Consider the following 16,907-nt stretch of genomic DNA (forward strand, 5'->3'; position numbering starts at 1 on the left):
TCCAGTGTCCCAGTATCCGCTCTGATTTTTTTCAGTGCCACCCCAGTCCCTCCCAGTCCATTCCCAGTCCCTCCCAATGCCACAGCTCTCCTCTGCACTCTCTCCCAGTGCTCCCAGCGTGTCCATCTCGCTGGTGCCCTCGAGCTCCCAGCCCGGCCCCGGCCGCCTGCTCTGCTCCCTGATGGATTTCTCCCCTGCCCACATCCAGCTGAGCTGCTCCCAGGGCCAGCAGCAGCTCTCGGGCCACGTGCTGGCCACTGCCGTGCTCCCCAGCGGGGACTGGAGCCAGCAGCTCCTGGTGCTGCTGGAAACCGCCCCCGGCAATGCGGGCTCAGCTCCAGCTGCCAGGTGGAGCACGTCAGCCTGGAGCACCCCCTGAGCCGGCACTGGGGCACGGCCCGGCCCCCACAGCGCCGGGGGCAGCGGGGGAGGCACTGGGGGGGCCCAGAGGGGGATTGGGGTGTGCTGGGAGGAACTGGGAGGGAGTTTGAGATTGACTGGTTTAAACTGGGAGATGGGTTTGCGGGTCAAGAATAGCTGAGAAGGGGATTAAAGGATGTTGGGGAGGGTGAGATGGGGTTCTGGGGGTCCTGCTGGACACTGGGAGGGAGTTTGGGGGTGCTGGGTGTCACTGGGAGGGATTTGAGTGAGCCTGGAGGAGCTGGAAGGAGATTGGGCATTGGAAAGCAGGGATTGGGATGAGGTTGGTTGTGCTGGGAAGAGACTGGGAGGAGTCTTGATGAGTCCTGGTGGGGCTGTGAAGGGACTGGGAGAGGGTTTGGGGGTCCTGGGGAAGTGGGGGGAAATTGGAAGGGGCTGTGGGATCCTGAGAGGAACAGGAGGGGCTCTGGTGGGTCCTGGGGAGGCTGGGAAGAGAATGGGAGTGATTTAGCAAAATAGCAATATTGATCCAGTATCAACATCAATCTGTTAATGGACAAAAAACCTCTCCAACAGTTTAAAGTTACAAAGTGGATGTTTAATCACAGCACTGGGCGAGTGCGGGAGTCACCCCTTAATACGCACTGCAAGTTGACAAAAGATTCCAGTGTCTATTTATTTACAAAAGTCTTGAATTTCCAAAATACTAATACATATTAATACTAATACATATGCATAATGCTAACACTTCCCATTCTCCACTTCAGATTAAAATTCACAGTAATGAGTTTAAAAAGTCATTACACCTGCGTGGTTGGCTCCCTAATTTGAGGAGGGGGTCGTTTTGGCATGTATGGGTCATCAAGAGATGAAGGAAAACTGCTCTTCCTCACCCTCACCTTTCTACCTTTACAATGGTTGATATTACAAATGACATTTGGTACAACTCCAGTTTCCTCCCTTGTCACTTTTAAATGGGTTTCCAGATGTAAGGTCTGTGATCTTCCTGAACCCGTTTATCAGTTTCTCTTTTCTCATTATAAGCACAGCTGAACAAACATACAATGACAAGTAATTTTTTACCTAAATCCGAGATTCATTATCTCAAATCCTACTTCTCACTTCATCATTAACTCTAACTAGTTTCAGCAAGGCTTATCTCTAGCTAAGATCGCCAATTTTTCTAAAATACCTATTTTTTTTTAGATTAGTGACTCCAAAGGAGTTTTCAGAGGGTCCTGGGTGGGCTGGGAGAGACTGGGAGGGTCCTTGGAAGGGCTTGGGGTGTCTGTGAGAGGTTTTGGGGGGGATCCTGACCCCTGTAAACCCTCAGGAATGCTGTCAAACGCTGCCCACAGCAAGATGCTGACAGGGATTGGAGTCTCCATGTTGGGCTTTGTCTTCCTGGCAGTGGGGCTCGGCTTCTGCCTGCGCAGGAAGGTGAGGTGGGGTCACGGGGGTCGTGTCCTTCCCCCCTCCACAGAGTGTGTGTGCTCCCCTTGGTGCCCCCAAGCCCGGTGTCACCCCCTTTTCTCTGCCCACACAGCTCCTGAGGCAAAAGGTTCTCGAGGACTGAAAGTGAACAATTCCCATTGTTGGTCTGTATCCTGTTGGATTTTCATTCCCCTGCTTTCATCCAGGTGCCCACAGGGAGCCAGGAAGATGTGGAGCCTCCCAGCCAGGTGTCTTCCCAACACGGATCACCAGGACCACGGATCACCAGGGCTCTGCCCAACGGGGGTCACTGGGGATCATCCAACGCCGATCCTCCCATGGGGGATGGAGCTGGAGCAGCGCACGAAGCTCTTCCCGCACTCGGGGCACTCGCAGGGCTTCCCTTACTGGTGACTCCGTTGGTGGCGGCTCAAGGCTGAGCTCTGTGAGAAGCTCTTCCCACACTGGGGACACTCGTAGGGCCTCTCCCCAGTGTGGATGCGCCGGTGGACGGTGAGGTGGGAGTTTTGGTTGAAGCCCTTCCCGCAGTCGGGGCAGCGGAAGGGCCTCTCGTCTGTGTGAATCCGCTCATGTAGGAGGACACTGGAGCTGGTCTGAAACCTCTTCCCACACTCGGGACACTCGTAGGGCCTCTCCCCACTGTGGATGAGCTGGTGTGCCCTCAGGTAGGAGCTCCACCCAAAGCTCTTCCCACATTCCAAGCAGGTGTAGGGCCGTTCCCCTGTGTGGATCACCTGGTGTTTCATCAGGTCAGAGATACCTCCAAAGCTCTTCCCACATTTCCCACACTCATAGGGCCGTTCCCCCGTGTGGATCCTCTGGTGACTCCTCAGGTTGGAGCTCTGGCTGAAGCTCTTCCCACATTCCCCACACTCGAAGGGCTTTTCCCCAGTGTGGATCCTCTGGTGCTGGCTGAGGTGGGAGCTCCACCTGAAACCCTTTCCACATTCCAAGCACTTGTGGGGCTTCTCCCCCAGCTCCAAGCTCCGGCTGGATCTCTGGCCGTGTTCCTGGCACTGGGGGGATCTTTCCTCCTCGCAGCTCCCTGGGCTGCGTTTGCAGCCCCTCCTCGTGCGGGATCTCTGGGGCTTTTCCTCCTCCTCTTCCATCTGAACACAGTTTGGGAATGAAAATTCCAGATTAGGAGGAAAAAAAGAGAGGAGAGCACCTTGGGCTGGCGGTTCCTCCTAGCCCAAGTTCATCTCAGAAAATCACTGGGCATCTTGTGTCTGGAAGAAACCAAAACACAAAGATTCAGCCCAGACATCCTCCAGACATCAAAACACTGATCAAAAACTACCCAAACACCAAATTCCGGCATAACCCCCTCCAGAATACAAAGATTCATCCCCTGCAAAAAAACAAAGCACCAACATTTAGCCCAATAAAGCTCAGAAACACCAAGATTCAGCACAGTGAAAATCATGGATCCCCCTCTCCAGTCACCTGCTGACTGTGGGCAGGGAAACACGCCTGGGACTGCACACACAGGGAGGGAGGAACCTTGTGCTTCTTCCATGTCCTGCTCTGAACCTTGTGCTTCTTCCACATCTTGCTCTTCCTCCTCATGTGTCCCTACTCATCCTCACACTCCTTCCTCCTTCTTCAGTAAAACCCCAGATAGGTATTTTGACCATTTTGTTCTTCAAGCCTGTGTCTCCTTCCCTTCTCCTCCTGCCCCCAGGCCCAGCACCCACTGCCGCCTCCCTCTTCCCCCCCAGTCCCACAGCATCCCACCGCAGGGGCACGGATGGAGCTGGGCCAGCTCGGCCTGGGGCAGCGCTGGGCTCTCGGCCGCTTCCGCCCGCACTCGCTCCCCACTGCAGCCGCTCCCGCCACCACAGCGCGGGGGGGCCCGGCCTTGGCGCTCCCCCCTCCCACCTCCCCAAATTCCCCTCAAGGGGGGCGCCAAGGCCCGGGGGGGAGGGGCGCAGCTGGGCTCCAGCTGGGCAACGCTGGCAGCTGCGGCTCTGCCTGGACACTGATGAGTCATCAGCGCCGCGCGCTCTGATTGGCTCAGCCCTGCCTGAGCCCTGCGCCTGCACCAAGGGGGGACACCCTGCTCCAGGGGGGATGGCCCCAAAACGGGGGAACCCCAGCAAAGGAAGAACAACAAAGGCTCTTTACAAACTGATCCCGTCAACCTCATTGCACATAGGGCCAGGGACGTGGACATAAGGAAGTGACAGGAGGAGCCATCAGCTGCACAAAATGTTATTAATTGATGACACAGACTGCTGCTCAGCCAAGGTCCTGCTAAATTCATCAACTTCCAGAAGAACAACAAAGACTTAACACAGCCATCAATATCGTTAGCTATACAAAAGTGGGGTGCATATTAAGGGGGTATGTAGGAGGTGCATTGAGGAGTCTGTACCTCTCCAGGACTTCAGCCAAAGGGGAAAGGGAGAGGGAGATGTGACCAAGAAAATTAGGATGAAAAGGAGGCTGTGTCTGCCAACAATTGGTGAAATCTCATCAGAAATGTCCCATGGCCTCCCCCTTTTTTTATGAGTGAAATTACTGTGACAGGACTACTCTGTCTTCCTTGTGGACAGAAACCTCTGGGGATGTCAGTTTTTCCACACACCTTGGGGCTCCTCCGCAATTCCTTCCACCGTCCGGGCCGGCGGGCAGTGAGTGCAGCTGAAGGTGCCTCACCCAGTTTGGGGGATCGGCTCCCTCGGCTGGCGGCGGCACCGGGGATTGATTGGGTACCCGAGAGTGAGCAGGAGACAGACGAGTGACGGATCAGGGGGGCTCTCAAGAGTCGGCAGGGAGAGAGCACTGAAAATCTCAGCAGTGACTCCAGTGGCATCTTCGGGGAGTAAACATGGCAGGGCACCCAGGGAGGGGACAAAAGGGAAAGCCAGAATGGGGTCCCAGCAAAAGGGATGAGGATCCCAAAATATCTCTCAAGGGTCCCTTGGGAGCATGTGGAGGTCGTTTGCACATTCTCCCAGAGGGAATTAAGGACATGGACACCCAGGGGGGCAAGAAGGGAAGTCCAGAAGGGATTTAGACAACAGGGGATGGATGGTGTTGGTGTGCTGGGAAGGGATTGGCTGAAGGGGAGTGTGCAGGAATGTGCTCAAGGCAAGAAGCAGCAGGAGCAATCCATGGGGTAAGAAAAATGATGATGGAAAAGAGGAGGAAGAGAAAAATACTGAGGATTGGGATGTGTTTCAGAAGGGTCTTATCCTCAGAATTTTCCAGATGACTCAGATCCTTTGTATCCCAGTTTTCCAGGACAGGAAAACAAGGAGGTCAGGATTTCAGGGGGTTTCTCTGAGCTGGGAGCGGCAGGAGCGGGCGCAGAGCTGCGGCACCGGGAGCACGGGCTGGGGGCCTGTGGGGAGCTGTGGGGCCGGGCCGGGGCTGTGGGGCAGCCGGGGCTCAGCGCCGGGCGCTGCCTGAGCCCAGCACCCCCCGGGCAGGGCCGGCAGTGGCCCCCGGCCCCCAGGAGGCTGCGGGACGCCCCGGCCGCTGCCCGGCCCCGTGGAGCTGCCGGCCCTGCCCGCCGGGGGGGCCGCCTTTGGACACTGCGGCAGGACAGGGACCGGCTCTGGGATACGGGCTGGGGAGGGGAGCCTCAGCACAGCGAGCACGAGGAAGGAACAGCTCAGAAATGGGGATTACACCTGCAAGGATCAAGATCGAATATCTGGCAGAGCCTAGGCTGAAGTGAACCCACAAGTGTGGGCAGCCCCAGGGAAATGGGCAAAATTAGATATGGAGCCTCTCCAGATTTCCCTGAAGCAACCAGGAGAAGAGGTATCGAAAAGCAATCCCCTGTTCCAAGGGAGGGAAGGAAGGGCTCACAGCCTGTCTGTGAGTCCTGCTCAAGGCACGGCTTTGGGAGCCAGGGATGGCTCCCTAGAATGCTCCTATCCTGCCAAACAAGAAATCCAATGGAATCCACAGAATGCTGCAGGACCCAAGAAGAAGAAATGAGATGATGAAACCGAGGCACCCCACAGGCTCAGATCCTTACACCATCCTCAACCAGGTGCCCTCCTCACACTGCTGCCATTCAGAACTTGATGCAAAAGATGCTTTCTGGGGATCTGCCCACTTCCAGAGGATGCAAACACAATTCTGCCTTGGGCTGGCAACAAGAGGTAGAAGGGAAAATGCTCAAGACATGGACGGTCCTTCTGCAGGGATGCACGGAAGCACCGGCCTGATTGGGGCAAGCCCTGCAGGAAATATCAAAGGAATTGACCTCACCCCCAGGGACTGGCTTAATGCAGGATGTTGGTGACTTGATCCAGTCAGAAAAACAAGGAGAAGAGGTAGAGGAAGCCTCTGTGAAATGGCTTCATTTTCAGGCTAAAAAGCAGCTTTGAGGATCTGAAAAAAAATTGCAAATGGTAGAGAAAATATTAAATATTTGAGACCTATTTTGACAGAAGGCTTGTGGTGAATTGACCCTGAGAGGGTCCAGGGAATCTCAGAAATAATGTTTCTCAGGACCATAAAGGATTTGCAACAATTCATAGGATATTTAAGGAATTAGAGGACCTGAACTGAAGATTCTCTTTTCCACCCAGAGCATTGTGAGACGTTTTTACCTCAGATAGCCTCAATGTTATGGAGTGGACATAAGAAAGAGAACAAAACTTAACAAAATGAAAAAATAAAATGATTGATACCCCAGCCATGGCTCTTCCAGACTCAGAAATCTGAATTGGAAGGGAATATTAAACAGGCCACCCCTGAGCCTGCACTGAAGGCAACGCAGCAGCAGCCAGGGCTCCCCAGCGGGGGAAGCCCCTGGGCCTGCCCACAGATCCTCTGCTCAAATCCTCGGCCTGGGCACCCTCCTTTGCCATCTCCAGCCACTGCGGGACAATCCTTGCTCTCACTCTTGCAGCTTCAGGCCTTTCTGTGCCTGCCCTCGCCACAGCTGCTGGGGAAGGCACCGGGACAATTCCACTCTGCCTCTCAATTCCACTCACACTCTGCCCTGCCTGGGATTAGCTGCTGGCAAAATAGACCAACTTTAAAATGGCTTCAAATCTTATTTCTCTGGTCACACTAGGTTTGCCTTTGCCTTGGGGAAAGGAATTTTAATGTTACTTTTCCACCACTCAGCAGAGATGAAATTAACATCTCAACAGACTGGGAATAGCCCAGAAGATTCTCCCCAAGATAACGACCATCAACAAAACATCAACACCCAGCAGCAAACATCAACCAACATCTACCCCAGACACTGCCCCAGGCACAGCTGGAGACACCTGGTCTGGAAAAGGCTGAGCAGGAAATCCAGGAGTGCCCACCTAATTCACATCACAGGCACAGAAATCCGGGTGCAACAGGAAACCAAATCCTAACAATTCCACACCTTCAAACCAATGAACATTAAACCAATGGATTTCTATGGGGTCAGACTGTATAAAGTTTTGGAAAAATCTAGTCAAACTCATGTGTCATGTAATGATTTTCTCTGCACACCCAGCTTAAGTGTGGATTTAATGATTTCTGTTGCACATTCTGGCCAGAATCAAGTAATGCCTTGACTCTCTAACACTAAAGATATTGCGGGAGAGTTTTTGATTTTCCCAAAGTTTCCGTGAAAGGATTACACCATTAGAAATTTTTTTTGTAATAATCCTGATTTTATATTGTCAGTTCAGTTTGGGCCAGGGCAGGGAGAATCAATTTTTAGGCCGAGAGAGAAGTAGGAAAAATTTGATTCCTTTGAAAATTTTTTGGGAATGTTTGTGCCTGGCTCATAGCGATGACAAAAATTCTTTATGGGTTTTTGGATGTTCACTTTTAGGCTGTTTTTGAAAAACTAGAAGAGCTTTAAAGGTGACCCTTTATCTCATAAACACTTATTAGAGTAATGTAAAATAAAATAAACCAAAACAAAAAACAACCACATTGTGAGGCTGGCACATGTGAGTCATCCCAGGACTGCCCTGGAAGAGAAGCTTTGTTCCAGGCAGCCAGGAGAGGAGCTTTAGAAATGCAAATTAACACTGATGGCCCAAAGCCTGCACAATGGCCCAGGGGCTTCCTGCCTGCAGGAGGAATTGGGCTGATTCCCTCTGCCCCTCAGCCCAAGCTCTGCCTGCTTGCACAGATGGAATTTGCACAGCTAAAGGCAGAGCCCATTGTGAGGATATCTGACTCTGCAACAGAAATTAAGTTAAGCTGCAAAGGAAAACAGAAAATGGGGAATGTTGTGAAAACTTCACTAAAACAAGATACATAGGGTGTATCAGACCACTGGGGTTTATTTGCTACCACAAGTTCAGGGAAATCAGTTGGGAATCCAAGTATGTGATGATTTAATGAGAAAAGCTGACAATTGATGCAGCCCTGGCTGGAGGGAGCACCCAAAAATGGGGAAAAGATGAACGGCCACCAGAACAAATCCTGCAACACCATGGACCAGACCCCGGGAACCCAAACAAATTCACATCAGGTACCAGAGAAACCATTTCTCATTTCAATGGGATAATTAGATTACAGGATGCCATTGAAATAACAACCAACCACACAGCTCCAGCTCCTGACATTCCCCCCAACCAATCCACTCAGATGATGAACACAACATTTCACCGTGGAATGGGATCACATTATCTATTAGCAGAAGGAGACATAATTTGTGGAAAATTAAATGACTCAAACTGCTGTTGACAAATAGATGAGAACAGATACCAAAGGAAACAAGAAAGCAGCTCATGAACCAGTCCAAATGAGGAAAGGATGGGAATGGGAAACGTTTTTGTGGTTCCCAGGCAGACCATGGGTTAAACGAATGCCAGACAGAGCTGTTCCTCTTGAAACCTACACCCCAAAATTCCTGTAACTCAGGGATTCCTCCCAGAAACATCTGCTAGGATCTCCCAGAATTGAGTGAAAGGGGGGATGGGGACCCCCAGACTGAGCAGGAGGGGCCTGGAACCCCCAAATCCAAACACGAGGGAGGGGGTTGGAGATTGGAGGGATGATTGGGAAGGGGCAAAAGAGTGGGGGAAAAGAAGGGGCTGGGACCCACAAAGAATAGGAGACGGTGCTGAGAAACCGAAATTGAATTCGGTGGGGTTAGTGGATCGGGGGAACGACGAAAAACGGGGGAAAGGAGACGGAAAGGTGGGCTTGGGATGAAAGAAACCTGGTTCCCTGTCCCGTAGCACTCGATCCCTGGAGCGATTCCCTGCAGCTTGTGGGGAGGAAGATCCGCATTGGGGGGTCCCCAAGCCCCCTGCCCATCCCAGCGTGTCCATCTCGCTGCTGCCCTCCAGCTCCCAGCCCGGCCCCGGCCGCCTGCTCTGCTCCCTGATGGATTTCTCCCCTGCCCACATCCAGCTGAGCTGCTCCCAGGGCCAGCAGCAGCTCTCGGGCCACGTGCTGGCCACTGCCGTGCTCCCCAGCGGGGACTGGAGCCAGCAGCTCCTGGTGCTGCTGGAAACCGCCCCCGGCAATGCGGGCTCAGCTCCAGCTGCCAGGTGGAGCACGTCAGCCTGGAGCACCCCCTGAGCCGGCACTGGGGCACGGCCCGGCCCCCACAGCGCCGGCAGGGGCTGGCAGGACACCGAGGGGATTTGGGGCTCCTGGGCTTAACTGGCAGCCCCTCCTTGAGAACCCCTCTCCCCCTGTCCCAGCTCCCCTCATCCCCCTCTCCCAGCCCTTTCCCAGCGGCTCCCGGCCCCGCTCCGCTCACCCCAGAGCTCCTCGCCAGCAGCCGAGAGATGGAGGAGGAGGGGAAGGAGGGGAAGGAGGAGGAGCGGGAGGAAGAGGAGGGGCAGAGGAGGAGCAGGAACTGCAAGAGGAGCAGCAGAGGAGGCCCCACGTGCGTCCATCGCTCTCTGGATCTGCAGCCCCTTCGCGCCGGGAGCATCGGGCCCCGCATCCCGCAGCTCACCGGGGACGGGAATGACGGATTTGTTTGTCTTTACAAACCAGCTGGGGCTCTGCTGACAGATGAAACCAGCACTGAGCGAGAAAACAAACAATGGGATGGATTCCACTGATTGATGAATGGAGAAAGATATTTGCCTTTACAAACAAACAGTACATTTGCTGGTAAATGATATTGGATATTGAAAGATGAAGGAGGCAATGGGGAAACACCATAAATTCCATAAGAATTAAAAATGAAGACGCAGGGTTATACACTGTAGGGGAATCATAGGTATCAGGCATTCCGGGAAATCTGTACCTCTCAAGTACCTCAGGCAAAGGGGAAAGAGAGGGAGATGGAGCCGGGAAATTGGGATAAAAAAAGTCCTTGACCTCCAAGAATTTGAGAGACCCCAGGGGAATTCCCCATGGCCTTTTCCTCTATATGACTAAAGTAAAAGGGCTCCTCTGTCTCTTTTTGGACATAAACCTCTGGTGTTTGTGGATTAATTTTCCTGACAGCTGGAAGGAGGGAGGCATGAGGGGAAGCTGGTTTTAGAAGTCTTCCTTTCCTTCTCATGATTGTGCTCTGAGCTTTTGGAGTTTACAGCCAGAAGTCTTCCTCTTTCCCCACTCATCCACCGGGTTTGGGGCGGTTTTCCCCTTTTGGGGGAAATCAAAGCAATGCACTCATGGTCCTAATTAGACGTGGGAGAAGTGAGGCTCCAGGGCTTCCCGCTGAGCCGGAGGCACCCAGCAGCCAGGGCTGGGCAAGGCGGGCCGGGAGGTGCGGAGAACTTTGTTTGTGTTGGGAGCTCAATGGCGGCTCGGGCCGGGCCCGTTCCAGGGCTGTTCCTCATGCCCGCCTTTCCCCTCACGCAGCCCGGGGCGGGCCCTGAGAGCGCGGGGCGGGGCTGTGCCGTGTGCAGAGCCCGCCGCTGGCTGCGATTGGCTGCTTCTGCCGTCACTCGTGGTTCTGGCGCGCGCTGATTGGGCAGAGCGGGGACAAGCCCGGCCCCGCTGGCGCCCCCAGGGCGGCCGTGGGGCAGGAGAGCCGCCATTGCCGGAGCGTGTGTGCGGGCCCGGCAGCGGCGGCAGCAGCGGCCGGAGCCCGGTGAGGCGGCGGCGGAGCTCGGTAGGCGGCCCCGGCCATCGCAGGTGGGAGCCGCGCTCGGTTCTGCGGGGGCTCGGGGCTCGCTGCGGGCCCGGGAGGGGGCGGCAGGGGGCTGTGGCGGGTGGCTTGTGCCGTGGCCGGCCCGTGTTGGCCCTGGGCTGAGGGCGCTGCGGGAGCGGCTGCCCGCGGTCTCCTTGCCGCTGGGGCCTCGGCAGGAGGCGGTGGCGGAGCAGCGCTGGCTCGTCCCGCTTCGTGTCGGGAGGCCGGAGGTGGCTGCGCTGTGCCCGGGGCTGGGCGGGAAAATTCCCGGCGCCACAGGTTTGTGTGGCCAAAGGAGGCAGAGGAGTGGTGTGCGAGTGACTTTATTGCTGCCCAAAGGGAGAGGCCATGGGGCATTTGCCATGCGCTCTCTCCAGGTGTTGGAGGACGCGGCCTCGTTTTTGTCCTGATTTTCCCGGCCGCATGTCCCTGTCCCTTTGCCCAACACTGGCGGAGGTGCTTGGAAGGTTCAGCCTTCCCGATCCGCCTGCTGCATGTCCTTTTTGTATTAACACCCGATATTCCTGGCTGTGTGAAGTGTTTGTTCTTCTGGAAGTTCAGGAATGTAGCGGGACTTGGTCTGAGCAGCAGTCCTTGTCAATTAGTAACATTTTCTGAAACTGGTGATTTCTCCCATTCCTTCCTTATGTACAAGTCCCTGGCTCTATCTCCAAGCAGATTCACTCATTGTCTCTGTTTTTTCTTCCTGGCTGTTCTTTGTTTTTGGGATTGCTCTCAGTGCCCTCATTCTCTGTCCTTTTGTAGCCGTTTGTGGCTCAGGAGGCCTGGCTGCCACCTGCATCCCATTGCTCAGCTGCTGAATGAGCTGCACTCAGCAAGGTGTGGTGCATGGTAAAAAGATGAGAGTTGCTGTAGCACATGAGAGGAGAAACAGCATTTGTTTAACCCGTGGTCTGTGAGGGAAGCACAAAACTGTGTCCCATTCCCATCCTTTCCACGTTTGAACAAGTACATGAGCTGCTTTGCTATTTCATTTTATATGTGTCTGTGCACCTTTTCCTTGCTGATCTGTTTGCCAAGAGTAGTTTGAGTTGCTTAACTTTTGCACAAATTTTGCCTCGATTTTCTGCTAAAAGGTAATCTGATCCCATCCCATGGTGAAATGTTGTGTTCCTCATGAGTGGATTGGTTGGGGGGAAGATCAGGAGCTGGAGCTGTCTGGTTGGTTATTATTTCAATGGCATCCTGTAATCTAATTATCACATTGAAATGATAAACTGATTCTTTGGTAGCTGATGTGAATTCATCAGGGTTCCCAGGGTCTGGTCCATGGTGTTGCAGGATTTGTTCTGGTGGCCGTTCATCTTTTCCCCATTTTTGGGTGCTCCCTCCTGATATGCGAAATAAAAAGAACTCTATAACTCTCAGAGTAGTTATAAGAGTAAGTATGAATTTATTCAGCGCTGAGGTACATGTGGGATATCTCCTCTGAAAAGCATGCACACCTTTTTGATTTGGTTTTCTCTTTTTATCTTTTACAGACTAGCTTTACAAGATACGCCTAATACATATTAATTTTTTAACTCTGCTTGTCCTCACTTCATATTACAATTAACTCCATGCCCCTTTCAGTCCTTTGGCCACATTTGGAACTTAAAAATCCGTTCTTTCAGGCTTAGGTTCTGAAGAATCTCCTTTATCTTGTGGTGCCATTGTCTTTGCATCTTGTTTGTGTATTCTGGCTCCTTATCTTATCTTGCAGTCTGACTCTCTTCTTGTTCTTGTGGATCAGAGTGTCAGGGTATGGTTTTTGTCAAACCCCCCTTTTACTCAAGCATTTCTTTGTGTTTATTTCCTAATTTTTAATTTCTGTTTCACTCCAGCCAGGGCTGCATCAATTGTCAGCTTTTCTCTCATTAAATCATCACATACTTGGAATTCCCAACTGATTTGCCTGAACTTGTGGTAGCAAAGCTTCTCTTCCTGGGCAGCTGTGGGTGATTCAAGTGTTCTCCCCACTTCCCTGCTCGTGACTTCTTTGGTCCTTTTCTTTTTTTGACAAAAAATATTCTCTTAATGGTTTACGAGTTAAAGGGTCACCTTTAAAGCTCTTCTAGTTTTTCAAAATACATCTTAAATGTGAACATCAAAAAACTCATACCATCATTTTGCCATCACTATGAGCCACACACAAACATAAAGAGAAATTACAAAGCAATCAAGTATTTCCTTTTTCTTCTCCTAAAACTAAAAAGTGATTCTCACAACATTGTCCCAAACAGAACCTACAATATAGAAGTAAAATTATTATGAAAAATTATTCTAATGGTGTAATCCTTTCACTGAAACTGTGAAAAGCAAAAACTCTTCAACAATGTCTTTAGAGAAATAAGGCATTACTTGATTCTGGCCAGAATGTGCACCTGGAATAATTTCATGCACATGTTGATGGTCGTTATCTTGGGGAGAATCTTTTGGGCTATTCCCAGTCTGTTGAGATGTTAATTTCATCTCTGCTGAGTGCTGGAAAATCCCTTAAAAAAACCCTTTAAAATTCCTTTCCCCAAGGCAAAGGCAAACCTAGTGTGAGCAGAGAAATAAGATTTGAAGCCATTTTAAAGTTGGTCTATTTTGCCAGCAGCTAATCCCAGGCAGGGCAGAGTGTGAGTGGAATTGAGAGGCAGAGTGGAATTGTCCCGGTGCCTTCCCCAGCAGCTGTGGCCAGGGCAGGCACAGAAAGGCCTGAAGCTGCAAGAGTGAGAGCAAGGATTGTCCCGCAGTGGCTGGAGATGGCAAAGGAGGGTGCCCAGGCCGAGGATTTGAGCAGAGGATCTGTGGGCAGGCCCAGGGGCTTCCCCCGCTGGGGAGCCCTGGCTGCTGCTGCGTTGCCTTCAGTGCAGGCTCAGGGGTGGCCTGTTTAATATTCCCTTCCAGTTCAGATTTCTGAGTCTGGAAGAGCCATGGCTGGGGCATCAATCCTTTTATTTTTTTCATTTTGTTAAGTTTTGTTCTCTCTCTTATGTCCACCCCATAACATTGAGGCTATCTGGGGGTAAAAAATTCACACAATGTTCTGGCTAGAAGAGAGAATCCTCAATCCAGGTCCCGCAATTCCCTGTTAATTGTAAGAATTATTCCAGCTCCATTTTAGTCCCAGGAAATGTTATGTCTGAGATTCCCTGGGCCCTCTCAGAGTCAATACACCACAAGCCTTCAGTCAAAATAGGTCTCAAAATATTTAACCATTTTCTCCACTATTTGCACTTTTATTTCAGATACTCAAAGCTGCTTTTTAGCCTGAAAATGAAGCCATTTCACAGAGGCTTCCTCTACCTCTTCTCCTTGTCCTCCTGACTGGAGCAAGTCATCCACATCCTGCATTAAGCCAGTCCCTGGGGGTGAGGTCAATTCCTTTGATATTTCCTGCAAGGCTTGCCCCAATCAGGCCGGTGCTTCCGTGCATCCCTGCAGAAGGACCGTCCATGTCTTGAGCATTTTCCCTTCTACCTCTTGTTGCCAGCCCAAGGCAGAATTGTGTTTGCATCCTCTGGAAGTGGGCAGATCCCCAGAAAGCATCTTTTGCATCAAGTTCTGAATGGCAGCAGTGTGAGGAGGGCACCTGGTTCAGGATGGTGTAAGGATCTGAGCCTGTGGGGTGCCTCGGTTTCATCATCTCATTTCTTATTCTTGGGTCCTGCAGCATTCTGTGGATTCCATTGGATTTCTTGTTTGGCAGGATAGGAGCATTCTAGGGAGCCATCCCTGGCTCCCCAAGCCGTGCCTTGAGCAGGACTCACAGACAGGCTGTGAGCCCTTCCTTCCCTCCCTTGGAACAGGGGATTGCTTTTCGACACCTCTTGTCCTGGTTGCTTCAGGGAAATTTGGAGAGGCTCCATATCTAATTTTGCCCATTTCCCTGGGGCTGCCCACACTTGTGGGTTCACTTCAGCCTAGGCTCTGCCAGACATTTGACACAGAGGTACAACAGAACCAGCCTCTGTATCACCTTTTGCAACATTATTTTGACTACCAAATTTAGCCATCAAATCCCTTCCCAGTAAATTACAATCAGAATTTTGAGCAAATAAATGTTCCTGCATTTCAAACCCATCCCCCCACATCTGCTAATAGTGTTTGAATAAAACACACCCACTCGTCTTTCTCACTTAGTGCCTTAATTATTAAAATATTCCATAACACCTTTAGGTGTAAGATTCTGAGTGGATGGAGAGGCCCCTGTGTCCATCAGGAAAGGTCTCCTCTGGATCCAGAGCCACCCTGAATGTTCCCAAGGGCTGCAGTGTGGTGGGTCCCTGGTGGAATGGGAGCTGTGCCACCGCTAAGAATCCGTGTCCATCAAGGGCTGGACTTGCTCGTGCTGAGGGTGCTCCTGTCTGTGCTTGCAGTGTCCTTGTGCCCTGCAGCTGGAAGGCTGATTCCTTGCCAGGGGCTGTTTGGGTGGGCTGTCCCCTGGCCAGGAGGGCAATGCCTGTGCCAGGTGCTTGTGGCCGAGGGTGTCCCCTGGGTGCTGGGGCCCCCTTGGGCCCTGGGCTTGATCCCTCAGGGGCTGTAGGAACTGTGCCATGGCCTTTGCCTTCAGCTTGGCCTTTTGCTCATCCCTTGCTGCATTCAGCTGCTGAGCCTTTGTGAGCAAGTGCTGCAGGGGCTTCTTCTGGCCCTGCTGCAGCCCCCCTCAGTGCCTGGGGGTGCTCATCCTGTGGCAGCTGCTGAGCTTTCTGCAAAATCCTTCCTTTCTCCAGGGACCCAACAGGAAATGCTTAAAAGATCATGTGGATCCTTGCAGGTCTAATCCCCATTTCTGAGCTGTTCCTTCCTCGTGCTCGCTGTGCTGAGGCTCCCCTCCCCAGCCCGTATCCCAGAGCCGGTCCCTGTCCTGCCGCAGTGTCCAAAGGCGGCCCCCCCGGCGGGCAGGGCCGGCAGCTCCACGGGGCCGGGCAGCGGCCCGGGGGGCCCGCAGCCTCCTGGGGGCCGGGGGCCACTGCCGGCCCTGCCCGGGGGGTGCTGGGCTCAGGCAGCGCCCGGCGCTGAGCCCCGGCTGCCCCACAGCCCCGGCCCGGCCCCACAGCTCCCCACAGGCCCCCAGCCCGTGCTCCCGGTGCCGCAGCTCTGCGCCCGCTCCTGCCGCTCCCAGCTCAGAGAAACCCCCTGAAATCCTGACCTCCTTCTTTTCCTGGCCTGGAAAACTGGGATACAAAGGATCTGAGTCAGCTGGCAAATTCTGAGGATAAGACCCTTCTGAAACACATCCCAATCCTCAGTATTTTTCTCTTCCTCTTCCTTTCCATCAACCTTTTTCTTATGCCATAGATTCCTCCTGTTGCTTCTTGCCTTAAGCACATTCCTGCACACTCCCCTTCACCCAGTCCCTTCCCAGCACATCAACACCATCCATCCCCTGTTGTCTAAATCCCTTCTGGACTTCCCTTCTTGCCCCCCTGGGTGTCCATGTCCTTAATTCCCTCTGGGAGAATGTGCAAACGACCTCCACATGCTCCCAAGGGACCCTTGAGAGATATTTTGGGATCCTCATCCCTTTTGCTGGGACCCCATTGTGGCTTTCCCTTTTGTCCCCTCCCTGGGTGCCCTGCCATGTTTACTCCCCGAAGATGCCACTGGAGTCACTGCTGAGATTTTTAGTGCTCTCTCCCTGCCGACTCTTGACAGCCGCCCTGATCCGTCACTCGTCTGTCTCCTGCTCACTCTCGGGTACCCAATCAATCCCCGGTGCCGCCGCCAGCCGAGGGAGCCGATCCCCCAAACTGGGTGAGGCACCTTCAGCTGCACTCACTGCCCGCCGGCCCGGACGGTGGAAGGAATTGCGGAGGAGCCCCAAGGTGTGTGGAAAAATTGACATCCCCAGAGGTTTCTGTCCACAAGGAAGACAGAGGAGTCCTGTAACAGTAATTTCATTCATAAAAAAAGGATGCTGCCATGGGACATTTCCCATGGGGTCTCTCCCGTTGTTGGCAGACACAGCCTCCTTTTCATCCTGATTTTCTTGGTCACATCTCCCTCTCCCCATTGTCTGAAGTCCTGGAGAGGTACAGACTGCCCAATGCACCTCCTACATACCCCC

At 52.9% G+C, this 16,907-nt stretch overlaps 1 protein-coding gene across 1 annotated transcript in view; it reads right to left on the reverse strand.

Annotated features, from left to right (window-relative positions):
• Nucleotides 1-1,286: 1,286 nt before the first annotated feature.
• The window catches only part of LOC148182322 (uncharacterized), a 20,301-nt gene continuing 4,680 nt past the window's right edge, over nt 1,287-16,907 (reverse strand). The window contains 1 exon segment of the mRNA XM_088068927.1: nt 1,287-2,736. Within this exon segment, the coding sequence (XP_087925053.1) occupies nt 2,133-2,736 (604 nt within the window). The 3' untranslated portion in view covers nt 1,287-2,132.

This window comes from Pseudopodoces humilis, chromosome 33, assembly GCF_049639895.1.
Source record: "Pseudopodoces humilis isolate 2021_Gansu_Grassland_sample_001 chromosome 33, ASM4963989v1, whole genome shotgun sequence".
Taxonomy (NCBI): Eukaryota; Metazoa; Chordata; class Aves; order Passeriformes; family Paridae; genus Pseudopodoces; species Pseudopodoces humilis.